The sequence below is a fragment of the Populus euphratica genome, unplaced genomic scaffold, assembly GCF_000495115.2.
Source record: "Populus euphratica unplaced genomic scaffold, PopEup_1.0 scaffold12.1, whole genome shotgun sequence".
Taxonomy (NCBI): domain Eukaryota; kingdom Viridiplantae; phylum Streptophyta; class Magnoliopsida; order Malpighiales; family Salicaceae; genus Populus; species Populus euphratica.
Genome location: NW_011499858.1, coordinates 313,958 through 336,649, shown reverse-complemented (window position 1 = coordinate 336,649; position 22,692 = coordinate 313,958). Strand labels below are relative to the sequence as shown.

Sequence of the window (22,692 nt, the reverse complement as noted above, 5' to 3'; positions counted from 1 at the left end):
ATGATCATATCGAGCTGGTATTCAACGAGCAAATGCCCATGCCTGTTCGAAGGAAAAGACATTTCTGTGCTGGCATTTCTATTTTAGTACTTAACGTGGGCGAGGGCCGAAAACGCTGGCTGCGTTTATTTATTTATTTTGGCTCCGTCATAAAAGACCAATCTTTTGTTCCTGGAGATTTGGAGAAGGCTGTGTCATCCATAGATATATCGTATAATGACAGGGACATTATCATTCCTTGTTCACCCGTATTTTTTGTTCCATGGAAATTAAAGAATAAAAGTCTTTATCATAGAAAGATCAACTCTTGGAATAAAAGAATTGGTCAAGAATATTGATAAATTAGATGAAGGAGTGAAAAGACATATAACATTGATAAATTAGATGGAGTGAAAAGACATAGTTAAGCCATCAAATGCGACAATCTTTGTGGAGCAGCCAAAGAGATTTAAAATCCAAAACGTGAAAGTCCACGCGACAATCTTTACTGAGAGGCCACCTGGTTTACTGTTGTCTGAACAGTGCAGAAACTTCATTTATCTTTATAACATCAGTATGATTTGATTTGCGACATGGAAAGCCTTAAAAAAAATCTCCCATTGGAAAAAATAAAAATAAAAATGATACATGATTGATTGAATAAACAAAGCCCAAAAGCCCATTGGCGAGATTAGCCCAATAGAACGATCACTGAATACAATTTTCTTACATTCTAAAAATATTTTTTTTTTATGTAAAATTAAGACAACATGTTTATTTATTAGTGGATTTTTCTAGTTTATTATGATATTATTTTATACTTGTGCTCTATTGCTCCCACTCATATCAAAAAATGTAACAAGTCTAAATACTTGTGTTTATAATTGTTCTTTTAGTATTTATTTTTTTAAATATACCTTTAGAGCTGTAGTTGTACTATAATTAATATTAATAATCATGGGATGATTAGTTAAGTTAATAACTGGTAAAATGAGTTATTACAGCATAATAAATAAGAAGCTCATTGAGAGCAAGAAAGGGCGCAGGGTTGGATTTGTATTACATAAATTCCCTAAGAGTCCCATCGCCATCACCAGAAGACAGCTTTATGCCAAAACCAAACCGATGTGGAGTGAATATAAAAGCTGGGGGAAAGAGAGAAGATGAAGAGATTTTCATTGCCATTTACATCTCATATTTACAGAATAATGCCCTCAGATTTCCGCTACAAAATTCTTCACCAACCCATTGAGAATTGTTTCTTTCCAATCCCCGTCCACCTAACCTTGCAACCCATATTAGACACCTAGTCATAATTCAAATTGCAGCATCTCTAATTAAACTACCGCCTATTTTCATTTCTAATTTCTTTCTGCCTTGGACATATCTAGGATTCAAAAGCCCGTGCGGAAACCAACAATCCGTCCATGACTGGATTAAGATTCCATGAGTCTGGGCAACAATACGACTATTGAGGGGAATAAGACTTAAGCTCTGTTTTCACCAATCTTAATAACCTCCAAGACTGTTGCATTGCAAAAGAAACATCTTGGGCAATTTAAGAGATGCCTGGTTATGCAACCATAGCAGGACTTATGTGAACAAGGGACAAACTGGGCATCTGATTCACCTGTATAACAAATGCAGCAGGTGTTGTCATCGGCTTCTGTTTCTTCCCCATATTTCATCCTTTCAATTTGTTGCAACTCAATCCTCCTGATAAGAAGGTTCAAGAAATTCTCAAGCTGCCGAAGTTTCCCACTATAAGCATCCCCTCTCGAGGATCCAGCCTAGCACAGTACAACAGAGTAAATTGCAAAGCTTAATAAATGAGATGAAAAAAAGATGATAAACAGCACACACACTGATTTCGAAAGGAAACCTCATTTCAATCTTTCTGTTAATGGTGGTTCGAGCACTTTCAGATCATATTAAGAGAACTACACACCACTGAAAACTATCAGGTACATCTAGAAATTTTTATGTGCAAGAGAAAAAAACTATCAGGTACATCTAGAAATTTTCCATTTCTTTAGAAAAATATTTTGCTAATGGACATATAGTTTATGTACGCTATATAGTGAATTAAGTAGGATTTTGTTTTTATCAAGATTGGTAGAGTTCTTGCCTTTGGGGGACAAGAACATTACTTGACAGTTCTATTTATTAGGGTTTTTCTTCTTTTCCTATTTTGTTATAATGATGATTAGTCGAGTATTTTTCATCAAAAAATAACAATAACTAGTTCAGAGTTCTATCTTGTTAAACTTTTTCTTCTTTTCCTATTTCGGTTATGACTGGCAAGGTTTTAGTGTGCTACACACTGTGTATTTTGGAAGGCCATTTGATAAATAATTTTTTTTATTTTTGGAATTTCTCTGTTCCTGTGGATTTCAGAAATCCTAGATTTTGATGGATTCAAGAAGCATCTTTCTAGATTTCAAAGGTTTAGTTTAGTTGGTTCTAGGTGTTCAATACTTTTTCTTATACCCTTCTTTTTCTACATCAGTCATCTCTAGGCAACATCATACACCTATTTCATTTCTTCCTCTTGTAGCCCCCCTTTTTTTAGAAATCTTGTAGCCCATTAAAATTACATGAATTGCAGAACCATGTTCCTCCATGGAATCGCATACAAGTAGATGCAAACCAAAATTCAGCCACAAGTACAACCACCACCCCATCCCTCTATTGCCAACCATAAGCATGAACCTTCTAATCATGATGTTCATAAGCACAGTGGAATAATGAATGAGGTTGTTATCCACGAGATAGAGAAGTTTAAACATGCATATGAAGAAAGATGGGGCTTAAAGTAGACAAAACTAACCCAGTTGTACTCCAAGAGATACTGGAATCCGCAATGCACGGTATCAGGGCAGTCCATGCTTGCAAAAACACCCACAACATCATTCCGCTCTCCACATTCCATCTCCACACTTGCATCCAACAAATTCAAGAGGATCCCTACAAGAGGTGCTAATATCATGCCTCGATTTACTTTCTCTGGAGACTGACCATGTCGTCTGAGAGACCTGCAAAGACAGTAGCATAACTATATGAACGACTGTTGAGGAAGCATAGAGGTTGCAATATGAACTTTGAAACAATTCACAGTCCTTTCTTTAATTAAGCATGTATTTTATGCACCAGTGAAGCCTTTATTATTAATATTAGAAATGCCAGAAAGCATCGCCAAAAAACCACCTAAAAATGCCCAAAGACACAACAAGCATGATACATCCACCATCTACAAGTACTTACGAAACATACATAATTACAAAAATCTAAAAATATCAAGCACAATATTGGATGGTTGTCATAACATAAGCAAACCAACCAAGGATATCCTAAATGTCTACTTGCTATCATCATCGATTCCCTTATATGCTTCTTCAAGGAAAGCAAGACAAATTGAAGCTCAAATGGCAGAGTGCATTTACACCATGTATTGAAAAACTTATTACATTCAGAAAGGGGAAATGACAAAAAGAGGGAAAAGAATGAGAAACATGATTCCGATTCACCAGCATGGAAACTCACAAATCAAAAAACTCAGCATCCACAGCAGAAGTAATGTGGTTGAGAATAAAGACTATCAATTCAGTTAGCCTCCGAAGGTTCGTATCAGCTCCAGATAGGAATGCTTGAGGAATCTCACGAGTACAGAACTCTAAAACCTTTGCAAGGTTGCATGAGAAATCAAATATGACGCAGCATTTTCTTTGCTGAAACTCCAAAACCTAAAAAGATGTTTAAAATTGTAAGAAAATATTTGAAGCAAACTGCAAATGGAAAATAACAGAAAACTCCATACAGCTAAGCTATTACTGACTTAAAAGATAAACCAACACAACTGGCATTACTACATGATAGTAATACGACGACCCAAACAAGTGATCCACTTAAGTCAGTAAAGCAAAGCAAATGTTGAAGAAATGTAAAGTAAACCAAGAAAAATAACTCCACACGATATAGATACATAAGCAAGTGCGAACACACACCCATTTGTGTGAATGGTAGGGGGGACTATTTGCACTAGTGTAAAGTATAAACTCTAATCTTTTGAAAGCCATTGAACAGCTGTCATAAAATTCTTGGTATCAGTAAATTATACCTGGTATTTTTCTTGCATTTCCCGAATGGAAACAGAGAACTCAGTCATTGTCCAGCTGAGTGTATTAAATAGTCGATTCAGAAAAGCTGAGAACAACTCTTCATCATCGATGCAAGCTTCACGCAACAAGTTCTACATGGATTAAGTCAAAAAGAAGAATAAATAGATGCCCACAACTTGTTCAGTGAAAAAAAGAAAAAAGAAAAAAAAAATCAAAAGCAAAGATTGATCATTTTTACCTGGAAAACAATTGATGACGACGATGACGATTCCCCATGCTTTGAAGAACCAAAACGAGAACCCTTGCACAACCGCAAAAGAATGTTGGTCACATGGATCCAAGATCTGTTGTCAAATGCTGACAATAGAGCTTTTGGCATTCTTTGCGTGGCTGCTTCATTGCTCTCAAAAGCTGCCAAATACTCCTTATACTGTACCAGAACTGAAATAGATTGGAGGAGAAGATCCCTAAGATCGGCACTCAATATCCTCGGATCATTGAAGTGGGAAACAACAAAAGTTACCTGATGAACAGGAGAAATCAATCAATTCTCTGAAGTTCATTGACTTCATGCAGTGAATATATTCAACTTTCAGATTGAAGCATACTTTAAATTGAGAGGAAATCACCAGATTGCATGAAGTGATACATGTCACAAATATTGAAGTACAGAAAAGAAAAGAAAAGATCTGTTGGTGTCAATTGGTGCAGCGCAAATTACAGCACAGAAGTAGTCAAGATGTCAAATATAAGAACCCAGCTGGGCTGTGGAAATGAATCAACTGTCAGCAATTAATTGCCTCTTGTTTAGACAATTGGGTGGTAAGATTTTGTGATATATGTAAGAAAAAATGTGCAAAATAATTCATTCTGCTTCTCTCAATCATATTGGCACAAATTAAATTGGATTGGAACACCACGTTGTGGATCATCAAAATCTTAATTCATCCATAAAGTTCAACCATTTATCATCAACGCTGAGGAGTCAAGTAGTATCATGGTTCTACATTTTCTAACTGAAAACAATCAAACTATTCTTAAACACACATGCAACAGATCTTAACTTTGGTCAACAATCAAGTGTCACAATTACCAAATCTCGGGAAATATAATCAAAAGCATACACTTGCAACTATCAAGTGAAACTTCAAACTAGCAATAAATCCAACAGACTTCAAAAAGACACACACAGATTCACAGTAAATCAGAAAAGATGCATTAAAATTAACCATGCAGGAAGCTCATTTACTTTTATAGCTTGTAACACAGCAAAAGAGAGATTAGCACAAAGCAGATAGGAGGTAATTTTTTTGGCTTCTATTAATACAAAACACATTCTACAGCATTAGGATCTCAAGTCTTTTTTTTTTTCCAGGACCTCTTGATAACACAAAGAAAAATTACAGACTTATGTTGACCGCTAGAAAAGGAAAGTTTGAGAGATGGAAAATTCATAGTAAATTCAGTAGTCTTAATTAAAAATGTGCCAACCAGCAAAAAATAATAACCAAAGGATTGGGGAGGAAGAAGAATTGTTGTAATACCCAGAATAGTGATTTAAGCATGTGGTTGTAGGAATGAGAATTCTGGAATGTAGAGACTCATTCAATTGTGCTTCAGAGTGAGAGAAACAATCAAACATTCGATGGGTTTAACTTTCCGTGAATCAATTGAAGTTGCTCTTTTCAAGATCATTGTTCCACTAAGTAACAACCCTACCAAGATCTTACAAATCATCCAAATTTTCAAAAATGTGTTTAAGACAATAATTCCCTTCCTGTTAGTATGTTTCTAAGATGCCAAACATGTGTTGCAATGGTGGCAGCTGTAGCTCCCCCTGTTCCATACCTCCTCAATTAAGGGCTGCCAAGAAATTTATCAACCACATGGCAGGACACATTTTTCTTGCTTTGATACAAAAGTGGGGTCACACTTGGCAATACCCCACCTCTCATATGTAACAAATTGATGGCGCAATCAAAGAAATAATCGTGCTAGAGCTGTAATAATTCATGCATCTTAAGGGCCACAATCAATTTCAACAATTACACTTTGAAATTATCATTAAGACAGACTTTCCTGCTCTACAGATCTATAGACAAAATGGGAAAACAAGTTGCCAAGATTTATTGACAACTTTAAACCCGCCAAAAACCAAACAGCAGATGACTAAAAAATCAACAAAATAAACTTGTGCTCAAGAAGACAAAATAATGTGTATTATGTGAGACTTACGAATGAGGCAAGTCCTTGCTTGATAAATATTGCAGGGGGTACGAATGGGGGATCACTCTTGCGCAGCACATGGAAGCAATCAACCTGTAATGGCAATAGAACAGCAGCATGTAGCAGCTAGGTATACAAGTTAACATTGTAAAACACATCAATGACACATTATAAAAGCAAAGCACTTAATTTAAAAATACGGGTAAATGATATTTAGATCACATTTGAAACAAAAGGAAACTGGCACCTCAAGGCAAGCTCTTAACCAACCAAAAATCTTCACAAACAGGAATTTTGCTAGAATGGGATGTTAATAACACATGATTAGCATTGATATTTTAAAGATAATAAGGGGGAAAAATGAAAGCTTTCATGATAGATTTAAATCTAAAGTTGCAGCTCTATCAAGCAATACCATGAGGTCCTGATGAACTCCCAAAACAAGACCCTAAAAAGCACATTAATATACTGCACGAAGTAGCTCAACTTCTACAAGTGATGTGATAATATATTTTTAAGTGAACAATGGGTGTAAGCATGACTGCAATAATCCCAAAGAGATGCACAGTGTTCTGAAGACATACCGACCATGACATACAACAAAACCCTAAAGACAAAGGTAATATTTTGTTAAAAACTGTGATAAACACTATTTCAGACAGACAACGGTTGATAAATACACCCAGTATCATCTTGCAGAGATTAAAGGAAAGTATTCATTTACCAGGGTTTCAAGATAAAATTCAGGAATATAAATAAATAAGGAATCCACTCTGCTAAGAACCAGAAGTAGTTGGACTATCCATATGCATGTTGCATACATCGCTCGTTGCTTCCACCGCGAGAAAAGAGAGATGCGATACCTGTTCACATGACAAAAAGGCCAGCAAAATATCAGAAGATGCACTGAGCTAGCATAAAGTATGTAATACATGTAGCTGATGTTATAACCCCATAAATGTCATCTATATTTAACCAGAAAATACAGCTAGTAAGTTGTTCAGTATCAATAACCAGCACCAATCAAAGAGTGGCAAAACTAAGGGTATGAGGTGAAAAATTTGGAGATGAAATATCAAGGGTGTAAAAATAAAGGGAGAAGTGTTAAAGGTGTAAAAAAAACTTCGAAGAGGTGAAGTGTTAAGGGTGTTGAAAAATTATAGTGCTATTAGTGGGCCCACAATAGATCAAATTAAATTTGGTTTAGGGTTTAGGTAATTATAACAATATTCAATATTTATATTTGTGGGTCCAAGATAAGTGGTGGAAGAAAAAAGTAAAGAAATGGATGTTCGATTTCAACAAAAAAATAAAATAAAGAGGAGGAAATGCAGTCCAGTATCATTTACCCCTCAACACACGATGTTAACATATCACCCCATTTTTATATGGTTGAGACCAATATAAATAAATAAACTACTATAGAAGAAATATATCCAGCAGTTAGAACTACAAGATAGTAATTCTTTTGTATTTTAAAGATTTGGGAAAATTGACTTCCCACTTTCCCAATTTCTACCAGAAAATCAAAGAAATTTCTTCTTATCACAAAAGAATCTTGTATATTTCCAGAGGCTTTGAAGTAGGAAACCAAATTTGGGCCACTAGGCAATGATCAAAATTTGCAGGTGCTTAGAGTTCAGATTACCCGGAGATTAAGGACACAGCAAGGAAGAACTACAAACATAGAAATATCATAAAAAGAATTTAAACAGTTCTAGGTGTTGCAGAGTGCATAGTGACAAATGGAATATCGATTTCTCATTCTAATCATGGAAAATGGAAGGGAAAACAGCTTCAAATATTCATTCAATGTTTCATATGGTTGAGACCTAGATAAATAATTTTCCAAAAACTAAGATAAATGTAGTTAAGGGACATCATACCATGCACAATGTCTGACACAATCAATTATGTCTTCACGATAATCATTTCGAGCTTCTTTCAGCTGTCTTAATTTCTCACTACAAACACGTTCTTTTATTTGTTTATCGGTTTCTTCCAGGAGTGATATTGATTGTGCCTGATGAGACATGTAGTTTGATGCCTGCAATCAAAGATTGAAATTTTAAGACCTTCACAAAACAAAATGCAGCAAGAAAGCATGTCAATGGTGAGCACAAAACAATGTTCATCCATTAAACAAAACATCACAAAAGAACAGAAAAACAATACCATAGTGCAATCCCAGAGAAAATGAAATGTGAACAAGTTTTCCAAGAAAGGTTGTTCCCTTTGGACAACAGTCAACAAGCTAGAGCCTGTTTGTTATTGATTCAAAAAACATTTTTGAAAAAATTTGAAAGTTACAAGAAAATAACATAATGCAAAATTGTTTTAAATACAGCATGTAACTTTCTCACTTTTTATCGAATTCTCCTTCGGGTATCTTGAACAATGATTGAAAGAACAAGTGTTTAATATCATATGACAAAGTATATAGCTTCAACAGGCATCTTAGCTTACATTGGTGTAAATAATAAAAAGATACCATATGTTGTGGTGACATTCCAGTGTAAAACCATTTGGTAATGGTTACCTGCCTCAGACCCTTATGAGAAAATAGACACAAACACATAGAGATTAACAGGCACTTGCCTAGGCAAATTCAATTTCCAACCAATGAAACTACTCATAAATTATTCCTTGTTGCATAATTGTTTTATCACCAATCATTTCTTATTTCAACAGAAAGGCACATTAAAGTGTGCCATGGTGATTTAACCTCAACTTCATCATTTCTATACTTTATCCCAAGTTACTGTCTTTTTGGAGGAACCAAGAACAACTATTGGAATTTAGAGGTTTTGCATGATCATTTGTCTTTGGTTTTACTCTACAGATTCCACAAGGGGTCCTTCAAAACTTAAAAAGGTTTCTCCAGCTCCACTACAAATTTCATCAATTTTTCAGGCTTCAATAAATGCATTCATTTATCGTAGTTGATCTAGCTGCCAGTAGTTAATATCTTAACTCAATAATCATGTTCATCCAGGATAGGGAAAAAACATTGTTAATTTCACTTCCTAATACCTTTCCATGTTTGCTGCAAACTTCATTTTCTGTTGTAATTCTAAGGGAAAGGGGAGTAAATGCATTTCAGGCAGCACAAAGCCCTTCACCAATAAGATCAAAACGGATACCAAGTACACCTGATTGCAGTAAAGTGAAATTAATAAAAAGAAAAAAGCAAATTTCATCCAGAAAATTGTCTTACCTGCTTAAAGTTTGGTGCGACACCTATGTGATACAACAATAGCAATGTATCTAGCAGTTCTTCTTCTCTCAGTGTAGCTGAAGACGCAACACTCTCCCTTTGTACAATCCTAATATCCCGCATTGGACGGTAACCAAAATCAGGTTCAGATTGATCACTCGTACTAGGTTTGTCGGCTATCTCATCATTCAAACTTCCTTCACTGCATTCTGCAGCAACATGAGCAGACCTGTCTGGAATAGGACCACAATGGACACGAGAACCTTTAGCATTGTATCTAATTTGATGCTTTGAGATTTTTGACAATTCAATGTCATAACTTGAACAGCAACATGGTTTCCGTGCGGTTTTATGTGTTACTCTGGTTTCTTCATCATCCATACAACCTTCCTCCCACCGGATTACTTCTGCTTCTTGATCATATAAGGGATGAGATTTTGCAAGATGACTAAACGATCCCCCAAGTCTAGAAATATCAGTTCGATGAGGATCATTTTTGAGAAATAAATCTACAGGGAAACTTTGTTCTCCACCTCTGTGGAGAAACCCAACATCATGACCACAGGGTTCACACCTCTTCAACCAGCCACAAATGTCTCTCATGGCAAAGCCTTCAGATAAAAAATGAAGTATAACTGTGTACAAAGAAACAAGAACAGAATTGCTTGAAACTCCAGGAGGTGGCACACTGCGATCTGCTCCTCTATTCTTCAATAGAATATTTTGTAAAAATGTCCTAAACACTGAGCCAGGTAATTGAGCAGGTGCTGTAGGTGGTACAAATTGCATGACCAAGAGACATAGGTCCCTATGCTTCTCCTCTATCTACAAAACATCAGTATTTTTAGGGTAAGAATTAATATTAAATTGCATAAAGCTAGCTAAATAAATTCATATAATGCTGCAAAACAGAGAGAATTACAGAATCACAAAATGTATTTTATCAACAAATATCGTGTACCACAATGTCAGTCTTCTCACTCATGAACAGCCAATCTACACTCACCCATGATCTCCCCATAGTCATCCATGACCTCATCATATAAGTACATGTGCATGCTCCATAAATATAAGATATGTTAATATTCAAGTAAACAGTCTACTTGATCCGCCAATCATCTTTTACTCATTGTGCATGAATTAAATAAAAAAGCAAATGCGAGGTCAAACTCATGATATTCAATTCAACTGAAAGAATTCTTCTCTTTCTTTTTCTCTTTCTTTTTGTCTTTTGGAGCTTTTATTTGAATAATATTTTTCTTGATTAACTGTGAATGATCAAATCTTCACAAATTGCTTTTTATAAGTGAAATTAATGAGGATAAATTGAGCATACGGGTAGAGAAGTTATCGAATGGAGAGGTAACAACAACAAAAGAAGTCTGCTTGGCCACTTGAATTTGATAGTATTTCACTCTCTATGCATCATTCTGGTTACAACAGTATAGGACTCAGATTCTACAAATTTAATGTGAATTATCAGGGATCCACAATAGGATATACCTTATTGATAGCTTCAGATAAAGCTGTAGTTGTCAGCATCATGCTTCTTCCATCATTATACATATCCTCACCTGAACTAGGCCACCAAACAGAAGGCACCATGCATTGAAGGTCCTGCTTGTTTGGAATCTTTTGCGATAGAAAACCTTCAAACAATAATTCAAAATCAGCCAACTTCCACCAAAGAACCATCAATTCTTTCCGTCGTAAGATATGGCATACCATTGCAAGATAAGAATAAGATCCGGAGTATGGGCATTCAGTTAAAACCAAAGATGCTGTTTTGCAGCAACTTGAAAGGGCATTGATAATATGCTCAAACATCAGGCGTGATTCTTGGAACTCCAGAAATACATCAATAAACCTATCCAAAACTGAATAGTTATGTGGTGCTTGCACTCTGAAGACCTCCATCATGAATGAAAGAAGTGGACCCCATGCCACATACTCAGTGCTCCCAGAATATCCCTCAAGTACAGAGAAGAATTCCTCGCATATTCCATGACAAACAGGATAAAATACTTCTTCGAGTGACACAAACCTCTTCAATCTCCTCAGTTTACCAACTAAAGAACTCTCAGCCCGCTCCACACCTAGCGTATCTGACAGCCTTGATAAGCACTGAAGCAACTGCACAGCCAAAAGATTTGCAGGAGGAGGCGCTTTAAGGGGAAGAAACCCCTGAATGGGGTACTTGAAGGGACGCGCCCCAAAATTTAATTCGCAGCGTTCACCTTGAGAAAGAGAGATCGCTGGGTAATACCCGGATCCAGGTCCCATCTTGCGGATACCACGAAAGGCTACTCCAAGGGATACGCCATTTCTATAGAACAATATCTCATCATGATCCAGATCAATGCAACATCCAATGACATCACCAACAACCCATGGCTGACCGTATGGCTCAGCATCCTTATTCCACTTGCTAACCCTTTTCCCATCAAATGCATATGAATCATCTGCATCACCTACACCCTTGTGATCAGTAAAAGGACAAGAACGAGTTGCCCATCCAAGCTGCTGTACACCAGAAGTTTCCAATAGAACTTCATACATCCATTTCCCTTTCCAAACATAAGCATTGGACCTAGCACTACTGAACATTGCTAAGCTTTCTACAAGCAAAGGGGGTTTAATGACTCTAATATCACCACAGATGCTCAATTCTTCAAGCCCAACCAGCTGAGATTCATAGCCATCCTTACTAATATGAACCCCATGTCTGCTATCAACCAAATCACCAGATTTGACACGAAATTTTGAAAACTCATTCTTTATAATAGAGCTAACTAATTTAGCATCAACTGGACCAGTCAATTGACCAAGTGATTTGTTTGGGAGACCAAAGATATATTCAAGAGCTCGCTCCACAGGCTGATTACCAAAATCATCACAAGATGAAACAAGTCGGGTTCTCGATGAATTCTCCTTTCTATCTTCACCATTCAATAATACAGCCAAGCCAGAAGAAATCCCTCCAACCCGTTTTCCCTCTTCTGCCATTTGTAATCAAAAGAAAAGGACAGTATCCAAATGATTTAGCAGGATACCAACTAAACACTTTTCAAATGCAAGATCGCTCCTCCAAAGTCAAACTTTGATTTCCCCTCTTGAAACACCGATCCATTCACAACAAACCCTAGCCATCTCCCATCCCTGTAACTTCAAAAAATTTGCAAAACTTAAATTTCCGATTCAAAAACAACAAACAAAACCATTGAATTCAAAAAAAAATGCAGCAAACAATAACAACTAATCAAAACATCATTTTCCCTCCTTTTTTAAACTTATCATTCACTAATCAAATAACTAACTTAAATTCACTTATCACTAACAATTCAGCACACAGAAACACTTCAAATTTCACATTGTTGTGCCTCAAATATCTCAAGAACCAAGCACGACCCGAGAATTTTTCCTTAACCGTGATGAATTCCTCGTGCAACAACAAAAATTCACAAGTATCTGTAAATTTCAAGAAATTGAAAGTACTTACAAGGGAGTGGGTACGTGATTGATGATGTAGATGACGACGACGAAGATACTATGCAGCTGTAACTCGACATAGCAAAGGCGGCGAGCTTAAGTTAGGGTTTTTTAATGCCATTTCTATAAAAAAAAAAAAATAGAGAGAGGAACGAAGAAGAGAGTTTTGATTTAGTTTGCTGTAGAGAGAGAAAGTATTTATTATTATTATTTGCGGTTGTAGTATTAGCAAGTAGGGAAAAAAATAATTCTGGAGAGTCAGGATGGAGTGGAGATTTTCATTTCCAAATTTTCTTCTAGTTTTTCTTTTTTCTTTTTTCTTTTTTTTCTTTTTTTTTGCCAGGTTTTGAGGAAAGCATAAAAGAGGAAGTGATCAGGGAACGCCAGGGATGGGTGAATGATCCGGGACCAGGTGCAGCGCACACCAAATCTAGAGGAGTATAATACTCTTTAGTCCCTGAGAATTGAGCTCGGTTGTTTTTACTCCTCTTTTTTTAGGATCCTATAATTTAGGGCCCATTCTGTACTATTGCTGTTTTAATGTTTTTGTTTTTAAAATCACTTTTTAAGTAACTAAAATAAGAAATAATGTTAAAATAGATTTATCAAAAACATATGATTCAAGTATGATCAGCTAAAATTTTGCAAATAGTTCTAGAAAAATCACAGCATCTTTTAATTCTTATTGATGATATTTTTATTGAAATATTTATTTATTTTCTTTAAATAAAAAATCCAAACATGTTATTTTATGATTATTTTTTATAGAAAAAAATAACATGGTGAAAGTTTATACAATAAAAATTGCATAGAAACACGCCTTATTTATATTTTGCACACAAAGAAAATGCAACGTATTTCATGATATGTTTTGTGTGTAACATTTATTTTAAGGGGAAAAAAAAAACAAAATGTTATAGTAAATAAGACAACTACTAATAAGAGTGAAGGGACAGAATGATAGATTTTTCACAAGTTAGCGGACCAGGTTGCAAATACGTTTAAAACCAAGGGACTCGAGAATTGTCTACTCCATCCGGAATGCAGGGCGAATCTTGTTACTGACACTTGTCAGTACTCTATACGCGATGACGTGGCGTTGGCGCCCCTCTGGTAGGAAAAACCATGGGGCTCGAGTATCCGGAATGCAGGGTGAATTTTGTTACTGACACGTGTCGGTACTCTATAGGCAATGACGTGGCGGTGGGCGCCTCTAGGAGGAACCCAGGGTTCGTAAGCGAACCGCCAATTTGAATTGCACCGTTGTTGGTTGATAGACGACTTTCCCATTTTGTACAGTGGGTCGTCCACGGTGGGGAGTTCTAGCGTGTGTTGTTCATACCATAATTACGGTGCAGCAGGTATGGGGTTTTTATTATCTTAATTTGAATTATGATAAATGGACCGTGAAAAAAAGCTATGGCTATGACCGTCCTACGAGAGGTGGGTGCTACGAGTTAACATGCCAGTTGCCGTGCCATTACCTAGATTTTATGGGAAATAATTTACTACACAGCAATTGATTTCATTGGTCCCCGTCATGCTACTTTTCAGCCAAGGCTGTTTGTAATGAACTTGTTGACTGGAGTTATAATGAATTGTGGTGCTCCTGTGATCGGTATTGTATTTGAAATTTTATTTGTGTTGCTTTTAAAAATAAATTTTATTCTAAAAGATATTAAATTAATATATCCAATTAAAAATATCTAATAAATTTTATTCTAAAAGATATTAAATTAAATTTTATTTTATTTGAAAAAATATCTAAAAAATGACAATTAAAAATCCAATCCTAAAAGTTTCCACTGAAAAAATATGTAAAAAATGACAATTAAAAATCCAATCCTGGAATTTAAATCTTAATATTTCACTGTCATTCATGCCCAGCAAAAACTTACTAAAAATGAGGGTGAAAATGATTCACCCACGCCGACATGTCGTTTTCATGTGACTCCACGAGCTATTGTCTAAGCAAACATCCACACAAACTTTCCTCGCGTGCTGATATTTTCATCAAAAGGTATTGCAAATGGAAACGCTACCGGTACAACAGGATGCTCATTTCCAGCTCTTTCAAGATTCTCTTGTTTTCTTCCCTCTAAAGGCATTCACGTGCCAGATTTTATATATATAAGTTAAATTTCTCTCTAATCGAATCCTGTCGAATATTAAACAAATTTTGTACTTTAGTTCTTATATTCATAATAAGTTATTTTAATATTTTTTTTCGTGAAACTCTGATTTGTTTATTATATCATGGAAAATAAATGAATTTGATAAAGGCCTCGTGGCGAAACTAGGCCATTGATTCCTTGGTTTGGCTCGGCTCGGCTGTCACCCTTTCTGAATCATCTAAAGTGCCGGCGCCAGATGTGGGTGCCCATCTGGGTCTTGTCGCCAACCTCTCGGCCACATGCACAAAAGCGAGTCAAATTTGAACTGTATACACTCACGGGATAATTCCCAGTATGCAGCAAGAAGCCTCGTTAGTTTCGTACTCGCTTTAAAATGGTGGCACGTAATTCTCATGAGAGCTGTGTTGATAAAAGGTTTCCACGAGACACACGTTGGAATTAGGCTCATGATTGGTTATGATTATGGCATGTGGCAATCGAAAGGACAGGGGGTGCTTGGGACAGCCCAGTTTAAAATAAGCTACTCTTATTGTGGACGCGGGTAGATCTACATTGTTTGGTGCGTGGCGACGCAAAAATCTATAAGGTTGGGTCACAGGTACGTCATCCCGCCCGGGTGTTGTCACGGTCTAGACTATTTAAAATTTGATCTAGATAACCATCTAAGTGATGGCCAAGTGGTAATGATTTGGGATTAAGGAGTTTACTCCCTCTGTGGTCTCAGGACGCGGGTAGATCTACATTGTTTGGTGCGTGGCGACGCAAAAATCTATAAGGTTGGGTCACAGGTACGTCATCCCGCCCGGGTGTTGTCACGGTCTAGACTATTTAAAATTTGGTCTGGGTCTAGAATTGTATGAGTTTTGCCGGGCTAATTATAATTTTAGGTTTAGACTATTTATCTGGGTCTAGAATTGTATGACTAATTATAATTTTAGGTTTAGACTATTTAAAATTTGATCAAGATCTCAGTTTATTCAGGTCAACCCACCAGACGGGGTCAGGTTTTATACATATAATCAGGTGTGTAGTCGACAAACTTATATAAATTAGACTATGTGCTAAAATTGTGACAACAAAGGTGTGTGATGGTTTTCTTGTGGTGCAAGATGTCAGCGCATTGAAGATATATTGCACTCTGGATTGCTATCATGTAATGATGTATCTGGCTTTCGTTACATAAAGCAAATAGCCTTTCGATAGGTTCACAAGGTATTTTTCATTAGATTTATTTGATATTATGCAATTAATTGATGTTATAATGTTCCATTAACTTTTTTTGTATGGTTAAATTAAATAAATATCCCTGAAATATTCACGCAGAAATAAAGGATGAAAGGGCTTTTTGCGTCGTTTCTTGTTTTCTAAAAAGATACAGTTACTTTGTTACCCTTCAAATAAAAAACATCAAAGAATGGGTCAAGGGGTATTTTTTAAAAAAACTTTTATCATGCTTTTTTTTTTGTTATAATCTATTTAAATTATGAGCAAATTGGTATTTTTAACATGTAATAATAAATAAATAAAACTATTAGTATGTATGCATTCTGATAGCCATATTGTTTGAAGTTTCTAGTGGCAACAAAGTTAATAAAATAACAAATATATCCCAGTTCACAATGATTAGGTGCTGATTATATTTTTCTCTCTCTCATCTTCTCGTAATTCATTTTGGGTTAGCTAAATTTCAAAGTTGCCATCTCATTTATTTATTTATTTAATTATAGTATGCATTTTTTTAATTGATATTTGTTTGTTTTTTATTTTCATCTATTTTAATTTAATTTTATTTATTTTTTAAATAGGATATGATACTCATTCTCATTATTGATGTTTTTTTATTTTTTTTTATTTTTTTATTTTATCTCTTAATATTTTATTTTATCTATTTAGCTCGTATTCTAAAGTTAAATAAACTTTTTGAATGTTTTTTTATTTAGTTTTGATTTTCTTTTCTAGATCATTTTTAAAAATTTAAATTTTGTAATCTTAACTTTATATTACTAGTGGTGGGCTAATAAAATTAACTTAAGTTGATCAAAGTTTTCTATTAATATCCATGTCAATGTTTATGTATTTAATTTTTATTTTTTTTATAGGTTATGTTTTAAAAACTAATTTTTGAATCTCAATTTTATGTCACGAGTGACATACTAATAAGATGTTGACTTGGATTGTATTTTTATTTTTTTTATAGATTATGTTTTAAAAACTAATTTTTGAATCTTAATTTTATGTCACGAGTGGTGATTAGTACTTAAAAGTGTATTGTCGACAAACTTATATAAATTAGACTATGTGCTAAAATTGTGACAACAAAGGTGTGTGATGGTTTTCTTGTGGTGCAAGATGTCAGCGCATTGAAGATATATTGCACTCTGGATTGCTATCATGTAATGATGTATCTGGCTTTCGTTACATAAAGCAAATAGCCTTTCGATAGGTTCACAAGGTATTTTTCATTAGATTTATTTGATATTATGCAATTAATTGATGTTATAATGTTCCATTAACTTTTTTTGTATGGTTAAATTAAATAAATATCCCTAAAATATTCACGCAGAAATAAAGGATGAAAGGGCTTTTTGCGTCGTTTCTTGTTTTCTAAAAAGATACAGTTACTTTGTTACCCTTCAAATAAAAAACATCAAAGAATGGGTCAAGGGGTATTTTTTAAAAAAACTTTTATCATGCTTTTTTTTTTGTTATAATCTATTTAAATTATGAGCAAATTGGTATTTTTAACATGTAATAATAAATAAATAAAACTATTAGTATGTATGCATTCTGATAGCCATATTGTTTGAAGTTTCTAGTGGCAACAAAGTTAATAAAATAACAAATATATCCCAGTTCACAATGATTAGGTGCTGATTATATTTTTCTCTCTCTCATCTTCTCGTAATTCATTTTGGGTTAGCTAAATTTCAAAGTTGCCATCTCATTTATTTATTTATTTAATTATAGTATGCATTTTTTTAATTGATATTTGTTTATTTTTTATTTTCATCTATTTTCATTTAATTTTATTTATTTTTTAAATAGGATATGATACTCATTCTCATTATTGATGTTTTTTTATTTTTTTTTATTTTTTTATTTTATCTCTTAATATTTTATTTTATCTATTTAGCTCGTATTCTAAAGTTAAATAAACTTTTTGAATGTTTTTTTATTTAGTTTTGATTTTCTTTTCTAGATCATTTTTAAAAATTTAAATTTTGTAATCTTAACTTTATATTACTAGTGGTGGGCTAATAAAATTAACTTAAGTTGATCAAAGTTTTCTATTAATATCCATGTCAATGTTTATGTATTTAACTTTTATTTTTTTTATAGGTTATGTTTTAAAAACTAATTTTTGAATCTCAATTTTATGTCACGAGTGACATACTAATAAGATGTTGACTTGGATTGTTTCTTTGATAATTTTTTTTAAGATTTTTTTTTATTAATTTTATTATTTAAAAATAAGTTATTGAGGCTTAAATTTTATAGGGTTTTTTAAATTTTACAGAACATCTTTGATTTTATATCTTAAATATTTACCAAGTCAATTCAAATTAATTTGGGATATCATAATATGGATTTTTTTTTCAAATATTAAAAAAATAGCTCCACCTCCACGTAGCTCGGGTAAAACACAATCTATTTAAGAATATAATGGAACAAGTAAACAGTGATTGACGAAAAGCTAGGACTAAAACTTAAATCCAATACAACATATCGTCTGAACAATTGGCAAAAAAAAAAAAAGTTTTAAATTTACTGGGACAAGTAAACATTGATTTTTACAAGTTTTGTACAAGGGATTGCAGTTATTGCAGTCAAAACCAAGTCATCCAAAAATTGTCACTCCTTTTTTTACCTGAGAACTTTCTGCCTCTTCCTTAAACATCTGAGGATTAAAGCATGGGGCAAAAAAAAAACTTGAGGGTGAATGGTAAAATTTCCAAAGAACATGTACCAGAAATGAAAAAAGTGAAATTTAGAGGATCGAATTGAACTTTAGCAAGACAGTGTTCTTGATGGAAAATCGAGGCATGAGTTTTGAAACACCAAAACCATTTTTTGACTTATTTTCACTTCAAATCAATTCACCAGCTCAAGACATTTTTTAATTTATTCAAGAAACACAAATTCAAACCAGATCAATTTTCTTTTCAAGCCCAGTCTATTTTTCAGGGAACATAAAGCGCAAACAAACATTTAAATAGAACTCGTCTCGTTAATGAGACTTCTGAACACCAAGATATATTGTTTTTAATTGCCAGTTACCTTCTTTCATCCGCCATTTTATATCACGTAGTTAACATGCAAAACCAACACATTCTCGATTATATTAACAATTATTATGGAATTCTTTTTCATACGCTGTTTAAAATAAATAGTAAGAAAATATTTTCACGTGAATGAATGATGACAACTTGGTGGGAACAATAAACTATTATTTAGTCATATTGGTTTTGTCCAAATAACTAGCTAATTTCCTTAATTTAAAAGCCTCTTTCTAAATTTAGATTTGTATGTAACTTGGCCCCTAGTTTTCAGGAGTGATGTTAAACATTCATTGAAAATATTTGGCATATCAATCAAACAAAATCTCTTCCTCTTCAAACACGAATTATGATCTGAACTCAAATCAAAACTTAATCCCTCCCATGATCTCTGGGCAACAACCTCAAGCACAACTAGCTAATTTTTTTAATTTAAAAGCCTCGATCTACATTTTCATATCTTTGGATTTGTATATAATTTGGCCCCTAGTTTTCAAGAGTGGTGTTAAACATTCATAAAAAAATAAAAATAAAAAAATAATTTGAGCATTTTGCCGCTATTCATTTTTTTTATTGTTTCAGAAATTACAATTTACATCATAGATTAATAAAAATTTTAAATTTGAAAAGAAGCTGCCAATATATATAATTTACCAGAAATACCTGACATAGCAATCAAACTAAATCTCTTCCTCCTCAAGCAGGATTCTCTCTCTTCTCACGATGATCTGACCTCAATTCAAAACTTAATCTAGTGTTTTTAATTGAGTTTTCTTTTCTCATGATGAATAGGGTTTTTTCATACATGATTTCTTTCTCTTTGCATTGCTAAGATCTCTCTATTTAAAAAAAAAATCATTTTTCCTTAAAACCCTAAAAAAAACAAGTTGAAGATTGCAGACAAACTTGGTTTTTTATTCTTTGTTCGATTATTTTAATACATTAACATTGCAAATCTCTTATTATTTGTTAATGAGCAGATGGTTTATGATTTTTGTTTTTCTTCCATCGTTTGGGTTCTCAGGACTTTTTTATGGTGGTCACCACTGGTTTTTGTGTAATGACCAAATAATGATTGTTGTAATGTGTGAGAGAAAGGATAATGGATTATGGAGGCATGTGAGTGTTGTTCATGTGAGATTGCCAGTGTGGTTTTGATCTAAAAGAGACGAGTGTTCATCGGTGATATTAGTTTTCAGAACAGGAAAAGACAGTGCAGGGTGGCTGTGAAGGAGGGGGATGAGGGCTTATTCTACCAGAACAAGGCTTCAGGTACATGCTCAGGCTTGTTGCCTGAGTTATTCAAGATGAACTAGCCGCTTTAAAAGTCTACAAGCATTGCACCAACAATAACAACATGCATGTTTTAAGATCCTCTATGTGCATGATCCGTCACTTGTGGATTTATAAGCATTTCTCAATGCATATCTTCTCCATTTATAAAGATCAATTAATAAACTTGATTGATAAATTAAGAGCGCCGATAATGAGTTTATTGTAAATACTTCGGTCGTTTTAAGGTCCAGTAGAATGAGACTTTGTAAAAGATTAGCGTAGCAAAATCTTGGTTTGGAGACATGAAGGGTAAGATGGCGAATACAAGAAGGGCAAGTATAAATCCAGATTGGTTTCATTGATCTGGTGGTGATCGAGATCAAGGGGTGCGAAACATTATAATGAGCAGCGCGTGAGAGTAGAGCACGAGCGTGATCAATTACAGAGCGTTTCATGAAAAAGAAAAATCTACAGTGGAATTCACGCAGGAAAAAATACAAATAATAAGACAATAAGTTAGAAAAATAAAATTAAAATTAAAAGGTGTTGTCACATAAAATAATAATTCATAATTTTATTATTGGATGTTTATTTTTAAATTTTCTATCCCATCAAAAGATTCATAATTTTTAAAATAAATTTAAAAACTAATCCAAACAAACTAGAAAATCCAAAAATAAAAGAAAGACAATAAAAATCCTTAACAAACTAGTAAAAATAAAATTATCAAACATAATATTTGATTTATAAACTAAATAAAAAAAACTAAAAAACAAGTTATTTTTTCAGAAAATCTCTCTTACATGGGTCTTTATATTTTGAAAATATTTTGTTTTTAAATTCAAATCGTTACACTTTAAATATTATATTTGTCTAATTAAAATCTACTAATTATTTTTTTTTTCTTTTTAGGTGTATAACAATTTTAGATAGTAATTTCAATTAATTCATGTTAAATTTTAATAAAAAATAACAATTAACATATTATTTATACTTTATTGGTTTGTGGGTAATGAATTACCAACCTCAAATTTGCTTCTTTAATTTGTATTGCATCTGTATAACCTTTGAACAAGTCTTTTTTTGTAATAACATTAAGCCTCTAATTAAAATAATCAATATAGCTTCTTCTTTTTTGTTCAACACCTTCCATTTTTTTTTTCATGCACTTAACTTTTAACCTATCAACAAAGACATCATTAGTAATATTAGTATTATTTACTATTATTATATTATTGTTCATAACATCATCATTATTAAAAAAAATAAAAAAAATAATAAGAAATATCAATTCATATTTATCCAGTTACAAATATAATCACTAAAATCTCTATAATTCTTATCTCAATTAAAATATTTTTTTATTTACCTGCGCTTCTAAAATTAGTTCTTAAAATTGTTAATGGGCGTGTGATTAATCTCTCACGATTCCTTGGACTCATTACCCCTGCTAACTTATCAATTAATTTGAAATTTATCTTTGGGTATCTTTTATTATCAACTCAAAAACACATTTCTACTGTCATGCAATCTATATTTACATGTTTTTTTATCATAAATTCTTAAATGTATATTTCTTAAAAAGAAACCTTCTTATCTTCTTTTATATAAATACGTCTTGTTTTGCTACATCTTCCAACAACTGTTATTCCAGCACGTAGCATTAAAATAACCATTAGGATCATCTGGCTTTTATATCAACTTACATGAATGGAAAAATAAAAAAAAGATAACAAGTTATAAAGGTAAAATTAAGGCCATATAGGAATATCACACAAAACAGTTATTTATAATTTTATTATTAAATATTTTTTTAAATAATCTATCTTATCAAATGTTTACAACTTCTTAAATAAACAAAAAAACTAACCTAAATAAATAAGGAAACCTAAAAGTAAAGTAAAGAAAAAGCAATAAAAGTCATAAACAAATTAAAATTTTATTTTATCAAGCATGATATTTAATTTCCTGAGCTA

The 22,692-nt window shown here is 33.4% G+C and overlaps 1 protein-coding gene across 2 annotated transcripts; it reads right to left on the bottom strand.

The window, feature by feature from the left end:
* Positions 1-1,125: 1,125 nt before the first annotated feature.
* LOC105123865 (E3 ubiquitin-protein ligase RKP) lies at positions 1,126-13,425 on the bottom strand. Of its 2 annotated transcripts, none has more exons than XM_011023627.1 (11): positions 13,040-13,425; positions 11,044-12,705; positions 9,541-10,365; positions 8,210-8,370; positions 7,048-7,186; positions 6,333-6,416; positions 4,336-4,620; positions 4,097-4,228; positions 3,523-3,722; positions 2,810-3,014; positions 1,126-1,769 (listed from the first exon to the last, which is right to left on the bottom strand). In XM_011023627.1, exons 2-11 carry the CDS (start codon positions 12,544-12,546, stop codon positions 1,467-1,469), a joined length of 3,837 nt encoding a protein of 1,278 aa, XP_011021929.1. In that variant the 5' UTR covers positions 12,547-12,705; positions 13,040-13,425; the 3' UTR covers positions 1,126-1,466. The 2 variants fall into 2 exon arrangements, with proteins under 2 accessions (XP_011021929.1, XP_011021928.1); XM_011023626.1 differs by having other exon boundaries at positions 11,044-12,699.
* Between the last annotated feature and the right edge of the window lie 9,267 nt (positions 13,426-22,692).